This window comes from Melanerpes formicivorus, unplaced genomic scaffold, assembly GCF_026170545.1.
Source record: "Melanerpes formicivorus ecotype bairdi unplaced genomic scaffold, bMelFor1.0.p_v2 SCAF_7, whole genome shotgun sequence".
Classification (NCBI taxonomy): Eukaryota; Metazoa; Chordata; class Aves; order Piciformes; family Picidae; genus Melanerpes; species Melanerpes formicivorus.
The window spans coordinates 24,742,260-24,762,138 of NW_027142359.1; the positions used below are offsets into that span (position 1 = coordinate 24,742,260).

The following is a 19,879-nucleotide window of genomic DNA, read 5'->3' on the forward strand; positions in this document are numbered from 1 at the left end:
TCCCTCCACACAAATTAAATACCTCCGGGGGAGGGGGGGTGGGGACACAAGGCTAAGAAAGTCCACCTGCTTTTCTGCTCAGCTGTGCCTGGGTGGTGAGATGGTTCCTGTCTTGCCAGAACTTGATTTTCCAACCAGGATCAGCTCCTGCCTGACTCAGGGCTTCAGCACATTGGGGTTTTGTTAAGCCAGTACTGTTTACAAAGCAGGAACCAAAAGAGATCAAAGCCTTTCGTGTTCCCCAGGTGAAAATGAGTCAGAACAAGTGGCCACAAAGCTGCAGAGAAGACCATGAACTTTCATCACATCTCACCTACCATAACTCCCATTTGGAGCTATTTTTAGCTACTTTTTAACCCTCAGATCCTGAAGGACTGCATCCTGGGAACAGCACAGGTGCACTGAAGGCAGTCAGTGACACATTTTATATTTGCCAGTTATGATTATCAACACTCCACTTCTGGAGGGTCAGAAAATCAAACCAACCCAAAGCCTAAGAACCTTCCTATAAATGAAGGACCCTGGAAGCTGATACTGCTCCCACAACCTGAACCATGACCAGCACCTCAGCATTGCCCTTGTGCTGTAACTTGGTGCTCTCAGCCCCCAAAGCTAGCTGCATTTTTGTCTGCTTTGCACTAACTCTTCAGGCTCTGCAGCCTGAGCCCAGCTGAGCCTGCTCCCTAGAAGGCTTCACAGATGCACCTGAAGCTCAGCACAGCAAAACCATGGCTAAAAGTGATCTTCACTCCACTGCTTCTGTGGACTTTTGGTTTTTTCCTCACTGCAGCAAGCAAGATACATTGACCTGAGGCCATCCCTGTGCATGCAAGCATGTCTTCAGCACACAAGTGACAGGATGGAGAGCACCTGATCCCATCACTTTGGGTGGAGCCAGCTTCCCCTGGAGTCACCCAGCAGGAGCAGAGGAAAAAGGCAGAGGCACAGCAGAGTACAGGCATGACAGCAGGGGAATGAAGCATGAGGGCCAAATCAGCATGCCCTTGGGCATCACGCATGGCCTGCAAGCCTGTCTGGAAGAGGTAAAGTCAGGCAGCACCTCCCAGATGGGCACTGATGCTGGAAGCCATCAGCACATCAAGCAGTGCTAACCCTGGCAGCTGGCTCTGCCTTTGGCTCCCCAGGACACTGCTATCCTGAGGCTGTGACATCAGGCACTGCCATGCCACCCAGTTTCAATACTGTCCAGCTGTCCTTGCCATTCGTTTTTCCATCCTGCTTGGCCTTTCACTGAGCACTCATCCATCCTCCCCAACCCTGCCAGGGGGAGAGGCAGCCTGGTGTTTTACCCAGCACTGGTTCCAGTCCTGCAGTCTCCCCACTTCTCATGGCCTCATACTCTGTGAGCAATAAGTTTTGCAGACACCATGCATGGATCAAGTTTCTTCTCTGGCATCTCAAAAAAGAAAGCAGGATATGGCCCTGTGGTCCACACAAGCTGTCCCTGGAAACTCTTCCCAGCAGTCTGTTTGCCCCAGGGATGCAAGTCACAATCTCTATGAGTTTAATAGCTGCTCTGGTTTGGACATCCTTAAGTGCTGTCCACTTTCAGGAAGGCCTTTCCACAGGCTGCCAAGTCACAGCCCTTTAGCAAACCAAACAGAGCAATTCAAGAAGGTGCAAAGGTCAAAGCAAGCCATGACTGTGGCATCTTAAAATAGGCTGGAGGAGCCTCACCTCAACCTGTGCAAGAGCAGAAACATGCTGCTATGGTGTGGAGCCACCATGTTGCCTATAGCAGCCCTTCTTGCCACGCTGATGAGACCTGGACACACACCTCTGGCTGTCCTCCTGCCTTCTGGGCATGAGAAAGATGGAATGAGCAGGGAGGAAAGGAGAAGAGGAGTCAGCATTCTCCTGTCTGCATTTTCTCTAATGGTATCTCAACAAGAGTTAGAATCAGAGAATGGTAGAGGCTGGAAGGGAGCTCTGGAGATCATCAAGTTCATCCCCCCGGTAATGTGGACTTGCCCGGATCAGGTTGCACAGGAATGCGTCTGGACAGCTTCTGAAAGTCTCTAGAGAAGGAGACTCCACACTCAGAGTAAGGAAGTTTCTCCTGAAGTTCAAGTGAAACCTCCTATGTTGAAACCTCATGGGTTGTTACATTTATGTAGTTTTAAAGGTCCCCAAGGCCATCAGAAAGACCTTTGCTCTGAGCAAGGGCCACTGATGCAGGCTGGCACAGAGACCTCGCGAGCCACGGGCACATGGATGCCAGTCTGCCACCCAACTCATGTCCAGCAAAGCCTGCTGGTTTGCAGGTGCCTGCTGGTTTGCAGGTACATGCATCTAGAAGCACACAGAGCTGAGGGGACACACAGGGCTGGATAGTGCATTCCAGGTAACTGCCTGTTCATAGAGGAGATGGGTCAAGCACATCCACTCCCAGAGTTTCACATGTATGCAACCACATCTTCACACTTCAACTCATCCACAAAATCCTCACTCTCACTCCACAAAACCAATGCAAAACCCCCCCCACTCAGCCCAATATTTCACAAGAGACAGCTTGCTCCCGAGGACAGGAAGCTTTCACTGCTTCCCAACATCTTTTCCCTTAGGCTGGATGTTAGGAAGAAGTTCTTCATAGAAAGAGTGATTGGCCATTGGAATGGGCTGCCCAGGTTGGTGGTGGAGTCATCACTGGAGGTGTTTAGGAAGAGACTGGATGGGGTGCTTGGTGCCATGTTTCAGTTGATTAAATGGTGTTGGATGATGGGTTGGACACAATGATCTCAAAGGGCTCTTCCAACCTGGTCTATTCTAACCTCATCAGTTACCCATACTGGACAGGAGCATCTGAGAAGTCACAAAACCTTCCCTAAACAACCAAGAGGTATCTCCACAAGGAGGCAAAACAAAAATCTCAGTCTTTTGGTCATTTTATAGTGCTGCAGACTAACTCTGTCTGTGCAGAGGGGATGGGGGAACCTCATTCATAACCAAGTATAGAGTCGGTTTTCCAGACAAGTTTATTCCAAGTTGGGTTCTTCAGAGGCTCATTGAAAGAGTAACAACCTCAGTTTGAAAAGGAAGACGTAAAAATCCCTTCAGCAGCTGAAAAGTATTTCTGTAAGCAACACATAATCAGAGCCAGTCAGAGCCATAGCCAAGGAATGAGCAAACCCTTGGACAGCCAAACGCATGCTGTGTGCCGTGGAATAGCAGCATCCAAATTTCAAAGCTCTGAGCTGGCTGCATGGGCACCAGCTGTGTGCCATGGAGCCAAGCCTGGCAGGAGGACAGTGATACACCCACCCACAGTGGCACTGTTTTGGAGAGAGGGAGTTCTTGTGTGTAGCCCTGCCTTGCAGACATAGCTTGCCACGGCAGAGCTCGTCCTTTCCAGGAGGAGCCAGGCCCTGCAGTCCCTTTGATGTCACTGACCTTTTCCAGGTGAGCCAGGACTACTCATATAGTAGCAGAGTTTTGTGGGATTGTGCTCCTTACGTCTCTCCCTTGTGGAAACATCTCCTGCATGCCCCCCAAGAAGTCCTTCAGGTCCCAGCAGGCAGGCCTGAGTGCTCATCTGCCAGCTCAGATGGGTAATGGTCCAAGGGCAACTCTGCAGCCAGACCATTGCCTAGGCATCTCGTTTTCTAGCTGCTGTGTTTCCAAAAGGCTGAGAAGAGAGCATCCATGTCTTTTGAGGGGTAGCCTCTCAGTGCAAGCTCTAGCAAGCATCTACCCTAACAAGGATTTCAAAGTCCTTTTCCTTTATCAAAGAGTCCCACATTGTCTGGAAATGCTTAAGCTCTTCTCCTGCCTTCCAGATAGGACACTGGCATATTGACACAATTGGGTATGTTGGTGCTGTCCCCCATGTTCCTTCTTCCATGAGGATCAGGGCCTTGATCTCCACTTCAGAGAGGCAGGTAAACGTAGAAGGACAGAGGTAGTTGAAAGGGACCTCACCTAGCACTCAGCTTGCTCCCTCTTCAAAGCCTGTTGTTGTTAAACCAAACACCTCTGAAGCATCTTTCAGTTCTTAGACTAAGTCCTGTCTGCTCTACCCCTTCTTGTGCTCTCTTCCATCTCCTTACCCACTTTTTTCAACTCTTTTGCAGATTGAGAAATAGGAGATGGTGGGATTAGACATGGGGCAGGAGACAGTGACATCCTGCAGAGAAGGGTCCCAAATGTCTGCAAAGTTCCTGATTTGGCACCAGAATTGGTGGTTAGATAATGGTTGTAATTGAAGGCCTTTTTCAACAGACACAGCCCTGGGATTCCATTAAGTGTCTGTACCTGGGATGCCTGCGCAGGCTGTTGTAGACATACGTGGTGAGTGCTGGGAAGAGCTTCAAGAAATACTCAGCATGGTCTCCTGTTACCTTGCTGATCCTGAAAGAGAACAAAACTAAAATGGATTTTTAAAGCTTGTCCAAGGAGTGTCTCAGATGCCCTAGTTCCTCCCTTGCAGGGAAAAAGCCATTCCAGGGGCTTTCTGGAAATGCAGGAAGGTTTAGAGTAGAATAAGAATAAGAGAATAAGAGAATAAGAAAATAAGAGAATAAGAAAATAAGAGAATAAGAAAATAAGAGAATAAGAAAATAAGAGAAAGAATAAGAATAAGAAAGTAAGAATAAGAAAATAAGAATAAGAGACCAGGTTGGAAGAGACCTTCAAGATCATCACATCCAACCTATCATCCAACACCAACTAATCAACTAAACCATGCAACCAAGCACCCCATCCAGTCTCTCCCTAAACACCTCCAGGGATGGTGACTCCACCACCTCCCTGGACAGCACATTCCAATGGGCAATCACTCTTTCTGGGAAGAATTTCTTCCTCACATCCAGCCTAAACCTCCCCTGGCACAGCTTGAGACTGTGTCCTCTTGTTCTGGTGCTGGTTGCCTGGGAGAAGAGACCAACCCCCTCCTGGCTACAACCTCCCTTCAGGTAGTTGTAGACAGTAATAAGGTCTCCCCTGAGCCTCCTCTTCTCCAGGCTAAGCAACCCCAGCTCCCTCAGCCTCTCCTCATAGGGCTTGTGTTCCAAACTCCTCACCAACTTTGTTGCCCTTCTCTGGACGCATCTTTCCTAAACTGAGGGGCCCAGAACTGCACATAGTACTCAAGATGTGGCCTAACCAGTGCTGAGTACAGGGGTAGAATGACCTCCCAAGGGTTTCCTACAAAACCCTTGAGCTGCAGCTCTTCTATACCTTCCCTAAGCTACTCAATCCATTTTTTCCCCATTATTCCTCCAGCACCTCCATCTACCTCATCCCACCTGCATCTTCACTGCAGAGCAATGCTGCCCACAGGAATCAGTGAAACCATCACTGGGAGTTAACACCACCTCTAACTTCACATGCAAGCTCCCATGACTGTAGAGGATTGGAGACTCTGGCAGTTCTTTGGGAGACAAGACCTCCTAACAGGATTTTGCTGATCCACATCTCCAAGCACTTCAGGACAGTCAGCATCAGCACTTCAGAAATACTAGCAAGGTAGATAAGAAGGCTTATTGAAGGTACAAAAGATGATACAAATATTTAAGAGTGGTCTAAAAACCTTCTGGGAGTTTTGGCAACAAACACCAGCCTGCAGCAAAACTAAGGGCCCAGAAGTTCATGCTGTCTTCTGCTGCAGAGCCGTGTCCTGCCTTAGCTGTCACAGACACCTCTCCACCCCATGAGCTGCTCTGCAAAAGTAAAGGTGCAGAGGAGCTGCCACCAATTCTCTGAGGCTGCTGCTGTGTCTCTGGAGTGTCAGCACTGGTGGAGGATGTTCTGGTTGAGGATGTGCTGGCTGAGGATCAGTGGGTGTCAAGAGGACCAGTCTCTTTTCACTGGTGCCCAGTGATAAGATCATAGAATCAGTCAGGGTTGGAAGGGTCATCTAGTTTCAAACCCCCTGCCATGGGCAGGGACACCCCACACTAGATCAGGCTGGCCAGAGCCTCATCCAGCCTGGTCTTAAACACCTCCAGGGATGGTGCCTCAACCACCTCCCTGGAAAACCCATTCCAGGGCTTCACTGCTCTCACGGTGGGCAATGGACACAAACTGGAACAGAGAAAGTTCCACCTCAACAGAAGGAAAGACTTCTTTACCATGAGGGTAACAGAGCACTGGAACAAGCTGCCCAGAGAATTTGTGGAGTCTCCTTCTCTGGAGTCTTTCAAAACCCGCCTGGATGTGTTGCTGTGTGGCCTGCCCTAGGTAAACCTGCTTGGGCAAGGAGGGTTGGACTAGATGATCTCTAGAGGTCCATTCCAGCCCCTACCATTCTGTGATTCACCTGTGGGAGATGATCTGGGAATCAGATTTTGCTTCAAAATCTGAGGTCTAATCCTGTGAGTGAACTTCATTTTCATCCCTCTAGGTGATTTTGAGGGCTGACTCCAGACCTCTTGCTGCTGTGATACACAACCTTTCTCACACTGCTGCACTCCTCGAGGAGACAGCCCCTGTAATGAGATGAGCTCTAACAGACTTTCTCCCACCTCCCTGTTCTCTCCCTTCTGGAAAACCATCTGAAGATGATGTTACTCTTGATCTCACTGATGCTTACAAATACCCAGACGCTCCCTGCAATGCAGCTGTGTCAGGAGTGAGGATGTGAACACGTACTTCTTGTTTGCATGTTCATCCAGGTTCCTGATGAACCTCAGTAGGTCGATGACGCTGTTGGAATAATGGATTGGTTTTGCTTTGGGAGGATTTTTCATGGCAGACAGAACACATTTGTCAATCTGAAAACAAAACAAAACAACAAAAACAAACACATAGAATTAGAATTAAGAATTACAATTAGCCAGGTTGGAAAAGATCTTTGAGATCATTGAGTCCAACTTGTCACCCAACACTATCTAATCAACTAAACCATGGCACCAAGCACCCCATCCAATCTCTCCCTAAACACCTCCAGGGATGGTGACTCCACCACCTCCCTGGGCAGCCCATTCCAGTGGGCAATCTCTCTTTCTATGAAGAATTTCTTCCTAACATCCAGCCTAAACCTCCCCTGGTGCAGCTTGAGACTCTGTCCTCTTGTTCTCGTGCTGGTTGCCTGGGAAAAGAGACCAACCCCCACCTGGCTACAACCTCCCTTCAGGGAGTTGTAGACAGCAATAAGGTCTCCTCTGAGTCTCCTCTTCCCCAGGCTAAGCAACCCCAGCTCCCTCAGCCTCTCCTCATAGGGCTTGTGCTCCAACATCCCCCCCCCCAGCTTTGTTGCCCTTCTCTGGACACCTTCAACAGCTCAACATCCTTCCTAAACTGAGGGGCCCAGAACTGGACACAGGACTCGAGGTGTGGCCTGACCAGTGCTGAGTACAGGGACACAATGACCTCCCTGCTCCTGCTGGCTACACTGTTCCTGATCCAGGCCAGGATGCCATTGTCCCCTTGGCCACCTGGGCACACTGCTGGCTCGTGTTCAGCCTACTATCAACCAGTATCCCCAGGTCCCTCTCTGCCAGGCTCTCCAGCCACTCTGACTGCAGCCTGTAGCACTGCATGGGGTTGTTGTGGCCAATGTGTAGAACCCAGCACTTAGATTATTCTCTGCCTATCACACACCACCAAAGAGCACATCCACCTCCACTCCCTGCAGCCACTGCCTTTCTGCAGGGATGCCAGCTTGCCTGGGTGGATCTTGTGACCCTTAAAAGCATATTTTCCAGCATGGGCAGAAGTGTTCACTCTGCAGGACATGCACCAAACAGACTACTTGATTCTGCCAAGCATTTCTTCTCCTGCCTTGCCAAGGTGTGACATTCATGTTAGGGCAGTTAACAGGGCACAAGAGATTTTTCATGCATGCCTGGAGGGAAGGGGGTACTCAGGAGTCTTGATCCAACTGTTCCACTGTTGAGAAGACCACATGGGCTGCCATGCAGAAGCAAGACAGTCAGATCTCAAATGATGCAGCATGACTTTCCAGGATGTTACCAGAAAAAGCAAGCCTGATCTCACTGCCCTTGAGCCAATCTGACAAAAATCTTTAGCCAGAAACTTGCTGGTAGCAAGGCCTGGAAGTGCTTGGCTTAAGGGCTCACCAACAAACACATTTGAAGGCTGGCCAGCTAATTGTGTAATGACTGAAACAGGCTGACCAGAGAAGTGGTGGAATCACCATCCCTGCAGGTGTTCAGAAAACATGTAGGCATGGCACTTTGAGACACGGTTTTATTGGGTTAGTAGTTGGACTTGATGATCTTAGACATCTTTTCCAGCCTTAATGATTCTATGATTCCTTGACCATCCCTTACTACCATCCCAGGCAACAAAGCTCCCTTTAGGAGCAATGTCTTTAGTCCTGAGGATTGTGCCCCTGTACTCAGCACTGGTTAGGTCACACCTTGAGTACTGTGTCCAGTTCTGGGCCCCTCAGTTTAAGAAGGACATTGAGACTCTTGAACGTGTCCAGAGAAGGGCAACGAGGCTGGTGAGAGGCCTTGAGCACAAGCCCTATGAGGAGAGGCTGAGGGAGCTGGGGTTGCTTAGCCTGTAGAAGAGGAGGCTCAGGAGAGACCTTATTGCTGTCTACAACTACCTGACGGGAGGTTGTAGCCAGGAGGGGGCTGGTCTCTTCTCCCAGGCAACCAGCACCAGAACTTTGAGGTCTTATCCAACCTTATTGAGTCCATGATTCTGACTACATGACTACTTAGATTTAATCCCCCCAGTTACCTGTATTGGGGGGGTGGGGGTGTTCTCTTTTTACTTACGGTTTTAAACAGGCACTGTGAAACACCTGGAACAGCTTCTGCCTTAATGTCCTTGTATAAATCCAAAGAGAAGAGGATTACCTTTGTGGTCCACTGTGGATAAGGAAAATGTTCAGCAGCATTAGGAGCTTGAAAGGCATCTTTTCCATCAGGGAGAATTTTTATTGTGTTCCATATTGTCTTCAGGAAATCAAGCCTGCTGTGGAACAAAGAACTTCATTAGCTGCAACAGGACAGAACCACAGATTGGTAGTGGTTGGAAGGGACCTCTGGAGATCTAGCTCACCCCCCCCAGCTAGAGCAGGTACTTCTAGAGCAGGTTGCATAGGAATGTGTTCAAGTGGGTTTTGAAAGTCTCCAGAGAAGGAGACTCCACAGCCTCTCTGGGCAGCCTGGTTCAGTGTCCCCACACTCAAAGTGAAGGAGCTTCTCCTTAAGTTCAGATGAAACCCCCTGTGTTCCAGTTTGTACATGTTACCCCTTGTCCTATCACTGGGCACCACTGAGAAGAGCCCAGGCCCATCCTCATGACCCCCAGCCTTTAGGTATTTATATGCACTGATAAGATCCCCACTCAGTTTTCTGTTTTCCCAGCCCAAATTGCTCCAGGTCTGTCAGCCTCTCCTCATAAGAGGGATGTTTCAGACCCCTCACCATCACTGTTCCCAGTGTTACAGACAAGTCCCACACTGAAAACTTCTCCTCTGTGCTCCAGGGACTTACCGCTGTTTGTTCCAGAAATAGGGGTGGTTGCTCAAACCTTCCAAGCCTCGTTCATCATGACAGTCCAGGCTTTTTACAAGGTCCAGAGCCTCCTCATAATCTAGGGGATCACAAGCCAAATCCTCTTTACTGACTTGCTCAAGGGGTTTCCTACCCCCAGTTAAAACATACAACACGAGCCTGCCGAGAGCCTGCAAAGAAAGACATTGCTGCTTGTGTGCCAGGTGCATGACACTTCTTTACCAAATGAGAGAGGACAGGTACTCCTGAATGAGCAGACTGTGTATATGGGTGCACACATAGAATGGCAGGGGTTGGAAGGGACCTCTAGAGATCACTATGTCCAACCCTGCTGCCAAAACAGGATCACACAGGGCAGGTCACACCAGAACGTGTCCAGGCTCCAGAGAAGGAGCCACAACCTCTCTGGGCAGCCTGTTCCAGTGCTCCAGCACCCTTACAGTAAAGTTTTCCTCATGTTGAGGTGGATCTTCCTGTGTTCCAGTCTGTATCCATGGATTCTCATCCTATTACAGACAGGACAGCACTGAAAAGAGACTAGCCTTATCTTTTCTACACCCACCCTTCAGATATTTGTAAGCATTAATAAAACCTCTTCTCATTCTTCTTCAGACTAAAGAGTCCCAGGTGTCTCAGTCTTTCCTCATAAGACAGATGTTACAGTCCCTTAAACATCCTTGTAGCCCTCTGTTGGACACTCTCTAGTATTGCCCTGTCCCTCTTGAACTGGGGAGCACAAAACCAGATGTGGTCTCACCAGGGCAGAACAGAGAGGAAGGGGAACCTCTCTTAACTTGCAGGCCACATTCTTAATGCACTCCAGGATACCATTAGCCTTCTTGGGCACAAGGACACATTGCTGTTCCACAGACAATTTACCCCAAGGTAAATTGCATTCCAGCAGGTGAACCCCTAATCTGTACTGGTGCAAGGTGTGGTTCCTCCCCAGGTGCAGGACGCTACATTATTCTTGTGGAAACTCATTAGAATAGAATAGCATGGCATAGCATAGAATAGCATGGCATAGCATAGAATAGCGTGGCATAGCACAGAATAGCGTGGCATAGCACAGAATAGCGTGGCATAGCACAGAATAGCATGGCATAGCACAGAATAGCATGGCATAGCATAGCATAGCGTGGCATAGCACAGAATAGCATGGCATAGCACAGAATAGCGTGGCATAGCATAGAATAGCATGGCATAGCACAGAATAGCATGGCATAGCATAGAATAGCGTGGCATAGCATAGAATAGCGTGGCATAGCACAGAATAGCGTGGCATAGCACAGAATAGCGTGGCATAGCACAGAATAGCGTGGCATAGCATAGAATAGCGTGGCATAGCATAGAATAGCGTGGCATAGCATAGAATAGCGTGGCATAGCATAGAATAGCGTGGCATAGCACAGAATAGCGTGGCATAGCATAGACCAGACCAGGTTGGAAGAGACCTTCAAGATCATCACACCCAACCTATCATCCAGCACCATCTAATCAACTAAACCATGGCACCAAGCACCCCATCCAGTCTCTTCCTAAACACCTCCAGGGATGGTGACTCCACAACCTCCCTGGGCAGCACATTCCAATGGCCAATCACTCTTTCTATGAAGAACTTCTTGCTAACATCCAGCCTAAACCTTCCCTGGCACAGCTTGAGACTCTGTCCTCTTGTTCTGGTGCTGCTTGCCTGGGAGAAGAGACCAGCCCCCACCTGGCTACAACCTCCCTTCAGGGAGTTGTAGACAGCAATAAGGTCTCCCCTGAGCCTCCTCTTCTCCAGGCTGAGCAATCCCACCTCCCTCAGCCTCTCCTCATAGGGCTGTGTTCCAAACCCCTCCACAGCTTTGTTGCCCTTCTCTGGACACCTTCCAGCAAGTCAACATCTTTCCTAAACTGAGGGGCCCAGAACTGGACACAGGACTCAAGATGTGGCCTAACCAGTGCTGAGTACAGGGACACAATGACCTCCCTGCTCCTGCTGGCCACACTGTTCTTGGTACAGGCCAGGATGCCATTGGCCTTCTTGGCCACCTGGGCACACTGCTGGTTCATGTTCAGCCTACTATCAGTACCCCCAGGTCCCTTTCTGCCTGGCTGCTCTCCAGCCACTCTAGCACTGCAAGGGGCTGTTGTGGCCAGTGTGTAGAACCTGGCACTTAGATGTGTTAAATCTCATGCGATTAAGTTTCTCTTTGCCCAGCTCTCCTGTCTGCCCAGCTCTCAGTGAACATGTTCCTACAGGAGTGCAGATGTGCAAATACAAACACAATCTTTGAAGCTGCATGCACAGAGACAGAGGAGACACCCTGGGAACATGATTTTGGTGTGGCTATCTGTGGACACCCTCCACCTCACAGCCATATCATTCCTACACAGCAGCTGTTCTTCCACAGGCCTTCCCCAAAAAATGAGGCTGTATTCTAGTTGAGGATGAAGGGAGGCTTCCCCTAGGATTCACAGCAACAGAAAGTACTAGAGAGAGCCTGAAATTTTAATCCAGGTATTGATTCTTGGGGGAGTTACCTTTAAATCTGAGTTTACAAGTTCCTTTTGGCCTTCAATCAACTTTCTTCTATTATCAAAGTCTGCCAAGTATATTTTGCCATCTAAATCTGTGGAGATAAGAGAAACCATTAACAAATAATGATGAAAAGCCTTGATACAGCCTGTTACTGACTTCTGGACAGCCCTTTCTTGAGAAAACAATTCTCTGAAGAGATCTGCTGTGGGTTGATCTTTCTGCAAAGCCCCAGAATCATAGAATCATTTTGGTTGGAAAAGACCTTCAAGATTATTGAGTCCAACCAGAAAGGATGGCAGGTCTAATGAGGCATGTGAAGTTGCTCTGTTCGGCCTCTGTGGCTGCCTGTAAACATATCTGTCCGTATTCCAAGAGGAGAGCTAATGCCACATTCATCCCATAATGATCAAAAACACCCCCTGGGTTCTTAAGAGATAGCTATGAATCACAAAATCACCAGGGTTGGAAGAGACCTCAAAGATTATCAAGTCCAACCTGTCACCACAGACCTCATGACTAGACCATGGCACCAAGTGCCACATCCAATCCCCTCTTGAACACCTTCAGGGATGGTGACTCCACCACCTCCCTGGGCAGCACATTCCAATGGCTAACAACTCTCTTTGTGAAGAACTTTCTCCTCTTCTATGAAACACAGAATCACAGAATTGTTAGGGTTGGAAGGGGCCTCAAGGATCATCTAGTTCCAACTCCCTGCCATGGGCAGGGACACCTCACACTACAGCAGGTTGCTCACAGCCACATCCAGCCTGGCCTTGAAAACCTCCAGGGATGAGGCTTCCACCACCTCCCTGGGCAACCTGTTCCAGTGTCTCACCACCCTCATGGTGAAGAACTTCTTCCTAACATCCAACCTGTATCTACCCATTTCTATTTTTGTTCCATTCTCCCTAGTCCTGACACCCTAAAAAGTCCCTCCCCAGCTTTCTTGTAGGCCCCCTTAAGATACTGGAAGGCCACAGAGCCTTCTCTTCTCCAGACTGAACAGCCCCAACTCCCTCAGTCTGTCCTCATAGGAGAGGTGCTCCAGCCCTCTGATCATCCTCGTGGCCCTTCTCTGGACATGTTCCAGCATGTTCAGATCCTTCCTGTAATAAGGGCTCCAGAAGTGGACACAGTACTCCAGGTGGGGTCTCACCAGAGCAGAGTAGAAGGGGAGAATCACCTCCCTGGACCTGCTGACTGTGCTTCTCTTGATGCAGCCCAACATTTTCTTTTCTAAGCTACAGGCAACAGGCAAACAAAATGAAAACATTGAGAAAGCAAGAAATAACCTATGAAAAAGTTCCTGGGATGTAGATCCTGGTGAGCAAATCCAAGGGAGTGCAGCTCTCCCACTGCCTGGAAGATCATCCTCAGGGTATCTTTGTAATCCATTTGCTCTGCTGGTTCCTGCAGATGTTCTTCCAGGCTTTTCTCCCAGAGAGGGAAGCACAGATACAGGTCATCCTTGTGCTTCTCAGACTGAAAGAGCTTCAGCAGGTGTTTACAGCTACCACAGTCTTCAAAGAACTTCTTCTCTTCATCACCCTCCATGCTACGTCTTATTCTTACTGCCACCTCTGTGCCGCCGTGGAGCCCCAGGTAGATGCCACCCTGGGAAGTGTTCAGAATTCTGTGCTTGATGTACTGGAAGGTCTTCAGTTTGCCAACCATAGGGCGGTATGTTCTGTAAAGATTTTTCAGCTGGTCCCTCCAGCGTTTGCTGCTCGGCTCCCAGTCCTGCAGGGCTCCCGGCACAAACCTGGCGTTGTGGCGGCGGAGGAGACGCGCCGTCTCATGAGCGCGGTTCCTGTTGGCAACCTCAATCAGGTTCCCAACGTCGGTCCTCGCCCCTTTTTCACACAACAACTTGACTATCTCGTAATCATTTTTCTCTACAGCTACCATCAGCGCCGTGTTGCCCTCCTCACCTGCATCATCGATGTCTATTTCGCCTTTCTTCAACAAGGTTTCCACCAAATCTGCGCTCCTCATTTCAACAGCTAGGATGAGGGCACTTTTCCCACATTCATCTTTGCTCTTCACGTCGGCACCATGGTCCAGCAGGAACTGCCCTATGGAGACAGCTGACTTGGCACAGCCCTCCTTGAGGGCGTGGATCAAGGCATTCCTGTCTTTGTTGTCACAAATGTTCACATCAGCCCCCATCTCTTGGACAAGAGTCTTTACAACTGAGAAGTGGCCCTTTTTACAAGCATCCATCAGCGCTGTCTCACCTCCCTTAAGCAGCTTTGCTTTCTCCTCATTAACTTCCCTCCTCAAATTCACATTTGCTCCTCTGCTAAACAGGAATCTCAAGGCTTCTTCATTCCCATAACAAGCAGCCTCCATGAATGCAGTGAAGCCGTTGTCATCATGGTCATTAATATTTAACCCATGACTAAGAAGGAGCTCCAGTATATTCACATTTCCCACCATCGCTGCCTCGGTAAGTGCAGTGCCACCGTTGTCCTTCCTGGCATGTGGACAAGCACCCTTATCCAGCAGAAGTCGGACCAGGTCCTCATTATTATCTTGCACAGCGCTCTGCAGTGGTGTCCAGCCATATTCTGCTTTGGAGTTCACATCTGCCCCTTTCTCCAGCAGCTCCAGCACATCATCCATATTATGGCTCCTCACAGCAGCATTTAACTTGAAGGCAAGGTCTTCTGCTGTCTCCGTGCTGAAAGGGGTGGATGACTCCTGCTGAGTGTGAGCTTTGGGCTCCATGGTGGTCAGACAGAGTTCTGTACCTCTGATGTTCCTCACTTGAGCCCAGGGATCCCACTGAAGGATGAGAAAGGTGCAGGGCTCAGTGACTTCATTGTGGGGGATGCTCTGTGTTTGGCTGATGAAACAGGCTAGGAAGGACAGGCTGCTGTTTTAACAGCTTCAATATCTTCACCTAATCAATAAACAGAAAGTGTGTTATTAGGCTGTGAAAGCTTCTCATTTGCATTTAGTGTCCTGTGAGGGGCACATAAGGACAGCAGTGCCAGTGCCAGCCAAGAGAACTAAGGCTTGGCAAGAAGCATGACTTCAGCAGTTGCCCAAGCAATAGGTACTTATGGTGTTTGCTTGCCTGATCTCACTACTAGTCACAACCCAGGCAGGTGTCCCCTGGGGCATCTGACTGTGGGGATGGTCAAGAGCCCAGGCTGTTATCTCAGCCTTACTACAGGTTACCTAAAAAGCCAGACTGCAGCAATGTTTGTAGGTGGAGATTGCAGCGGGCAGGCAGAAACAAGCATTGCCCTTTGGTTTTGGGTGGCACCCACACACCCTGTCCAGAAAGTCCCTGTTCCAATATCTGGAATGAGACAGAAAGCCAATCTTAACTCCTCCTGCTTCCAGAGGCAATTAGGACACTCTACCTGACCAGAAGCCTTTCCTAAGCTTTTCATGACACTAAGAGGTTAATTAGGTAAGACCTGATCTATCCACATCTATGCAGCACATGGCAAAGCTTGAGTTCCAATACCCATTTTCCTGACTGCAAAGGCTGGTTCAAGTGATCAATACTCTTAGGAGTCAATGCCTGACAAGCTGAACTGCCAATAAATTATCTAAGCAAATCAGAAAAGGGCTGAAGAAGACTTAAGGTATAAAAGCCAAAGTACAAATTCAGCTGAATTTACCCTCAGAAAATCCAAGAACTGTTCAATGAGTTGTTTCTGCCCCCACCCAGCAGGAAATTAATACCTTCTTTCATCGAGTTCGATGCACTTCATTTCCTTCTAGTAACTTCTGTGCCTTTTGCCACATAATAAAAAGCCAAAACGTTGCTTTCCTGTCTGGAAAAGCAGCACAGCATCCCCTGGGCACGGTGGGGTTCAAATTCCTTGTTCCCATCAGGAAGGCAGAAGCCCAGGGAGGGAGAAAGCAGGGGCTGTGTGCCTCCTCCACTGAGCAGCACAGCCACAAGCATCCAGCCCTGTAAGACCTTTCACCATTTTCATCCCATCCCTCTGACCTTTGGCCCGGAGCTGCATTGCGTCTGCATCACAAGCACCAAAGTCACACAACCCTGCCCAGCATCACCCACCACAGGAAGGCAAGGAAGGGGTCCTTCTGCCTGGCTAGAAACCGAGGTGCTGCTTAAAATGCTTGCAAAGAACAGCGTTTCTCAGCAGCTGCTCTCACTGCTCTCTTCCCAGCAAGAGTCCCTAGACAGGAACTGCTACCCAGCAAAGTCTGCTTTCGGTTCTCTCCCAGGAAGGAACAGCCCTGGGAGCATTCTATCCATTTGCAGGGGGGTGCTGCGGGTTTTGGGGGGTGTCTGGTAACTTATTTTCAGCGCAGAGCAGAGAGGTCATGCACAAAGTGCTCTCCCCATACAGACTCCCCCACACAGACCTTGTTTACAGAATTACAAAACGGTAAGGGTTGGAAAGGACCCCTGAAAATCGTTGAGTCCCAACCTCCTGCCAGAGCAGGATCACCTAAACAAGCTCACACAGGGACACATCCAAGCCAGCCTTGAAAGACTCCAGAGACAAAGACTCTGCTGGTTTAAACCATGCCCAGCAGTGCTGCTGATTCCAGAGAGATATTAAACGCACTGATGCTGGAGTTTGGGGGGGAGCAGGGATTTGGGGGTTGGGGCATTTAGCTAAGTTTTTTCCTCACCTTTTGGCAAATCCATCCACGAGGGAAGTAACCACACTGCTCAATTCTCCTCAGGAAGCACTGAGCTGCAGGTCTGTTTGTGCCACAGTTGGTGTTTTCCTAACCACACCCATGTTGGCAAGCTGCCCACTGCCCTGGCACCAGCTTCCTTGTAGGCAGCCCTGGGTAAACACGGTGGCTGTGGGTCTCTTCTCTCTGCTATCAAGTGATGGGACAAGAGGAATCAGTGTCAAGTTGTGCCAGGAGTGGTTTAAGTTGGAGATTAGGACAAATCTCTTTCCTGCAAGAGTGGTCAGGCATTGGAACAGGCTGCCCAGAGAAGTGGTGGAGTTACCATCTCTGGAAGTGTTCAAAAAAGTTGTGGAAATGGACTTCAGGAGATGGTTTAAAGGCCATGCTGGTGCTAGGTTGATGATGGGACTCAGTGATCTTAGAGGTTTCTTCCAACCAAAACCATTTTATGACTGCCCAAGGGAGCCAGCCCTTCCTGACTGCCTGCAATGTGCATGCAGGAAATACATGAAGGAACCCAGGCCACCCAGTTTCCACCACTGCCCTGTCATGTGGGAGGAGCTCACCAGTATGCAGAGCCCACACAACCTCCCCAGCCACCTCCACAAAACCATGGCAGCTGCAAGATTCAGCTCACACTTGAAATGGGTCTGGGATCACACCAGTGAATTCACACCTGGCTATCCAGGGGGAGGATGATACATGCACAGACTGGGCACCTGCTGATGTGCATGGAGACATGGCTGGGTGCAAATACAAGGGTGTGAATGCAGAGAAGCTCACCTGGGTATACATGTTTTGCATGCATACCTAATTCCTTACCTATGCCTGCATTGCTTACTGATGCCTGCATGCTAGCTTTCACAGAAGCTCTCTCTGTCCAGGAATCATCTCTGTCTGTCCAGGAGTCACCTTTGCACCTAACTGCCACAGTGAGCAACCTGCTTTCCACAACATGCAGCACATCTGGTCTGGATGGAGTTTCATATCATTTGTGTTGCCATAGGAGACTTTTGTTTTCCCTCAGTTATGGTTTAGGTTTGTACCCAGTGCACAGGAGACAAGGAGCACACAGAGTGAAGATTCACCTTCTAACCTTTAAGGCAGCTCTGTACAGAAAGAGGTGCCAGGCAATGGTTGGACCCAGCACCCCTTTTAGTAGCAAGTGACAGGATGAGAGGAAATGGAATCAAGTTCCATGGGGAGGGGAGGATTAACCAGGTTGAAAGAGAACTTTGAGGTCATCGTGTCCAATCTATCATCCAACACTATCTAATCAACTAAACCATGGCACCAAGCATTCCATGAAGTCTTTTCCTAAGAAAGCTTCTTCACATAAAGGGTTCTCCAAGGCTGGCACAGGCTCCCTTTGGGCGGTGGTTGAATGTCCATCCCTGGAGGTGTTTAAAAGAGGCAGAGATGTGGTGCTGAGGGACATAGTTTAGCAGCAGACTTGGCAGAGTTAGATAATGGTTGGACTCAATGATCTTAAGGGTCTCTTCCAACCAAAATGATTCTATGATTCTCTGGCTCAGAGGGGCTGTAGACTTCACAGAGGTTACAGCAAAGGAAGAGTTACACTAATCTGTTCACTGGTCACCTTTTGGTTACATAACAGGTGCCCTTCAGTGCATGCTCTGATTAGCAGCTACTTCATCACACAAATGCAGTCTAACACTAGCATGCAGGGTTGTCCTCCCAGGGGTGGGAATTTTACCATGCCACTTAGTTTTAGCTTACCTTAGGTTACCTTCAGGTGATCCCACTTCCCCTTCTCCCATCCCAGCAGGTGATCCATCTTTTGCTGGCATTAGCTTATCCCTGTGTGACTTTGTTGTTATTCTTTACTATGAGTACCACACAGCCTTGACACAATCCTCCAGGGACATAGACTGTGAAAACTCAAGGAATGATTTCAAATGACTCTCAAGATCCTATTTTAATTCACAGAGATCCGTTGAACTCCACACCATCAAGCCCCACTTTGACCAGAGCTGGGCTTTGGCTGCCAGTGTTTAACTATCCATTTGCAGGCTGGAAAAAGAGACAAACAGGTAGTGCAGGGGCACATCACAGGCTCAGAACCAACAATAAAGTCATCCTAAAAAAGGAGAAAAGTCAGCATTACAATCCCATGTCACTCAGCCACCCAAGAGCAAAAATTTTCTTCAGCTTCCTGATTTAATTAAAGTAGTTGATTATCTTACAGTGAGAAGATGAAAAACCCTAGGATAGTAGGAACCCAAACCCTAGGATAGTAGGAACCCAAACCCTAGGATAGTAGGAACCCAAACCCTAGGACAGTAGGAGCCCAAACCCTAGGACAGTAGAAACTCCAACCCTAGGAAGATAGGAACCCTAACTCTTGGATGATAGGACCCCCAGCCCTAGAATGGTAGGAACCCCAATCCTAGGATGTTAAGAATGAAGTGTTTGCAACAGGCAAGTAGAAGTGGTAGAAGTGCCCTGGGCCTGTACCTCAGCAAAGAATGATTTGCTGGTCCCCCATCTCTCATCCCTGATCAAAGTTGCTTTCCATAGAGTCATCAGTTAAATATCTCTAGTCCCTGTGACATGCAGTTTATGTGGGAATAGAAGAGCCTCAAGGGTTTTCTAGAGCATGGGAGTCGCAGAGGTCTTCTCCACAACCATTCCTGTAGCCTCTGGGCTATATATTTCCTCCTGTCTTTGTGGTTCTGCAGAATCCTTATTTGCCTCCACACACAGAGAGACTCAGGAGATGAGCTGCTGAGGCACAGTCAGCAGGGAAATCAAGGATACAATTAGGCAAATCTCCTTTTTCCTCTATCCTGATGGACCTACAGCCATTTTGGAGCCCTTCCCCTGAGATAACATCTCTGAGCATCCATGCCCCAGCCACCAGCCACAAATAAACATGAGCTAAAACATGGCAACAAAATCTGCCTGCTGAAGTCAAAATCACTTTTAAAGTCGCTATGAATAGCAGGATGCCTTTTTCCCCTTCATGTTCCCTGCACTTGCTTCCCTATTCTCTTTCCAAATGGGAATATCCCAGGGTTTATATGCTTGGCCATGCTGGTGTGACTTTCAGTGCTGGAACACAGCCCTGGAAAATACTCCCCAGAAGGATGTATTTAAACCCTGACAGGTGATGCTCTCCACGCAGGATCATCGCCCACGTTTCACTTCACCACTGAGTATTTTTACATTTGCCATCTGCATTTGCTACCTTTTTAGACTGCTGCTCAACCCTCATCACCACCCCAAAAAA

At 48.9% G+C, this 19,879-nt stretch overlaps 1 protein-coding gene across 4 annotated transcripts; it reads right to left on the bottom strand.

Moving 5' to 3' along the window:
* Positions 1-2,978: 2,978 nt before the first annotated feature.
* RNASEL (ribonuclease L) lies at positions 2,979-16,694 on the bottom strand. Of its 4 annotated transcripts, none has more exons than XM_068141468.1 (7): positions 16,615-16,694; positions 13,278-14,890; positions 11,985-12,073; positions 9,435-9,625; positions 8,793-8,907; positions 6,610-6,731; positions 2,979-4,368 (listed from the first exon to the last, which is right to left on the bottom strand). In XM_068141468.1, the coding sequence occupies exons 2-7, from the start codon at positions 14,713-14,715 to the stop codon at positions 4,233-4,235; spliced, it is 2,091 nt and encodes a 696-aa protein (XP_067997569.1). In that variant the 5' UTR covers positions 14,716-14,890; positions 16,615-16,694; the 3' UTR covers positions 2,979-4,232. The 4 variants fall into 4 exon arrangements, with proteins under 4 accessions (XP_067997569.1, XP_067997567.1, XP_067997568.1 ...); XM_068141466.1 differs by having other exon boundaries at positions 8,793-8,910; XM_068141467.1 differs by lacking the exon at positions 16,615-16,694 and adding an exon at positions 15,688-15,822 and having other exon boundaries at positions 8,793-8,910.
* Between the last annotated feature and the right edge of the window lie 3,185 nt (positions 16,695-19,879).

What these genes read in the sequence shown, in the direction of transcription:
- RNASEL (XM_068141466.1), bottom strand. Translation starts at nt 14,715, where the DNA reads ATGGAGCCCAAAGCTCACACTCAGCAGGAGTCATCCACCCCTTTCAGC. An exon ending in TTGTAAACTCAGATTTAAAG is followed by an intron (nt 9,626 to 11,984) that starts GTAACTCCCCCA and finishes CTTTCTTTGCAG; the next exon opens with GCTCTCGGCAGGCTCGTGTT. An exon ending in GATGAACATGCAAACAAGAA is followed by an intron (nt 4,369 to 6,609) that starts GTACGTGTTCAC and finishes GTTCTCTTTCAG; the next exon opens with GATCAGCAAGGTAACAGGAG.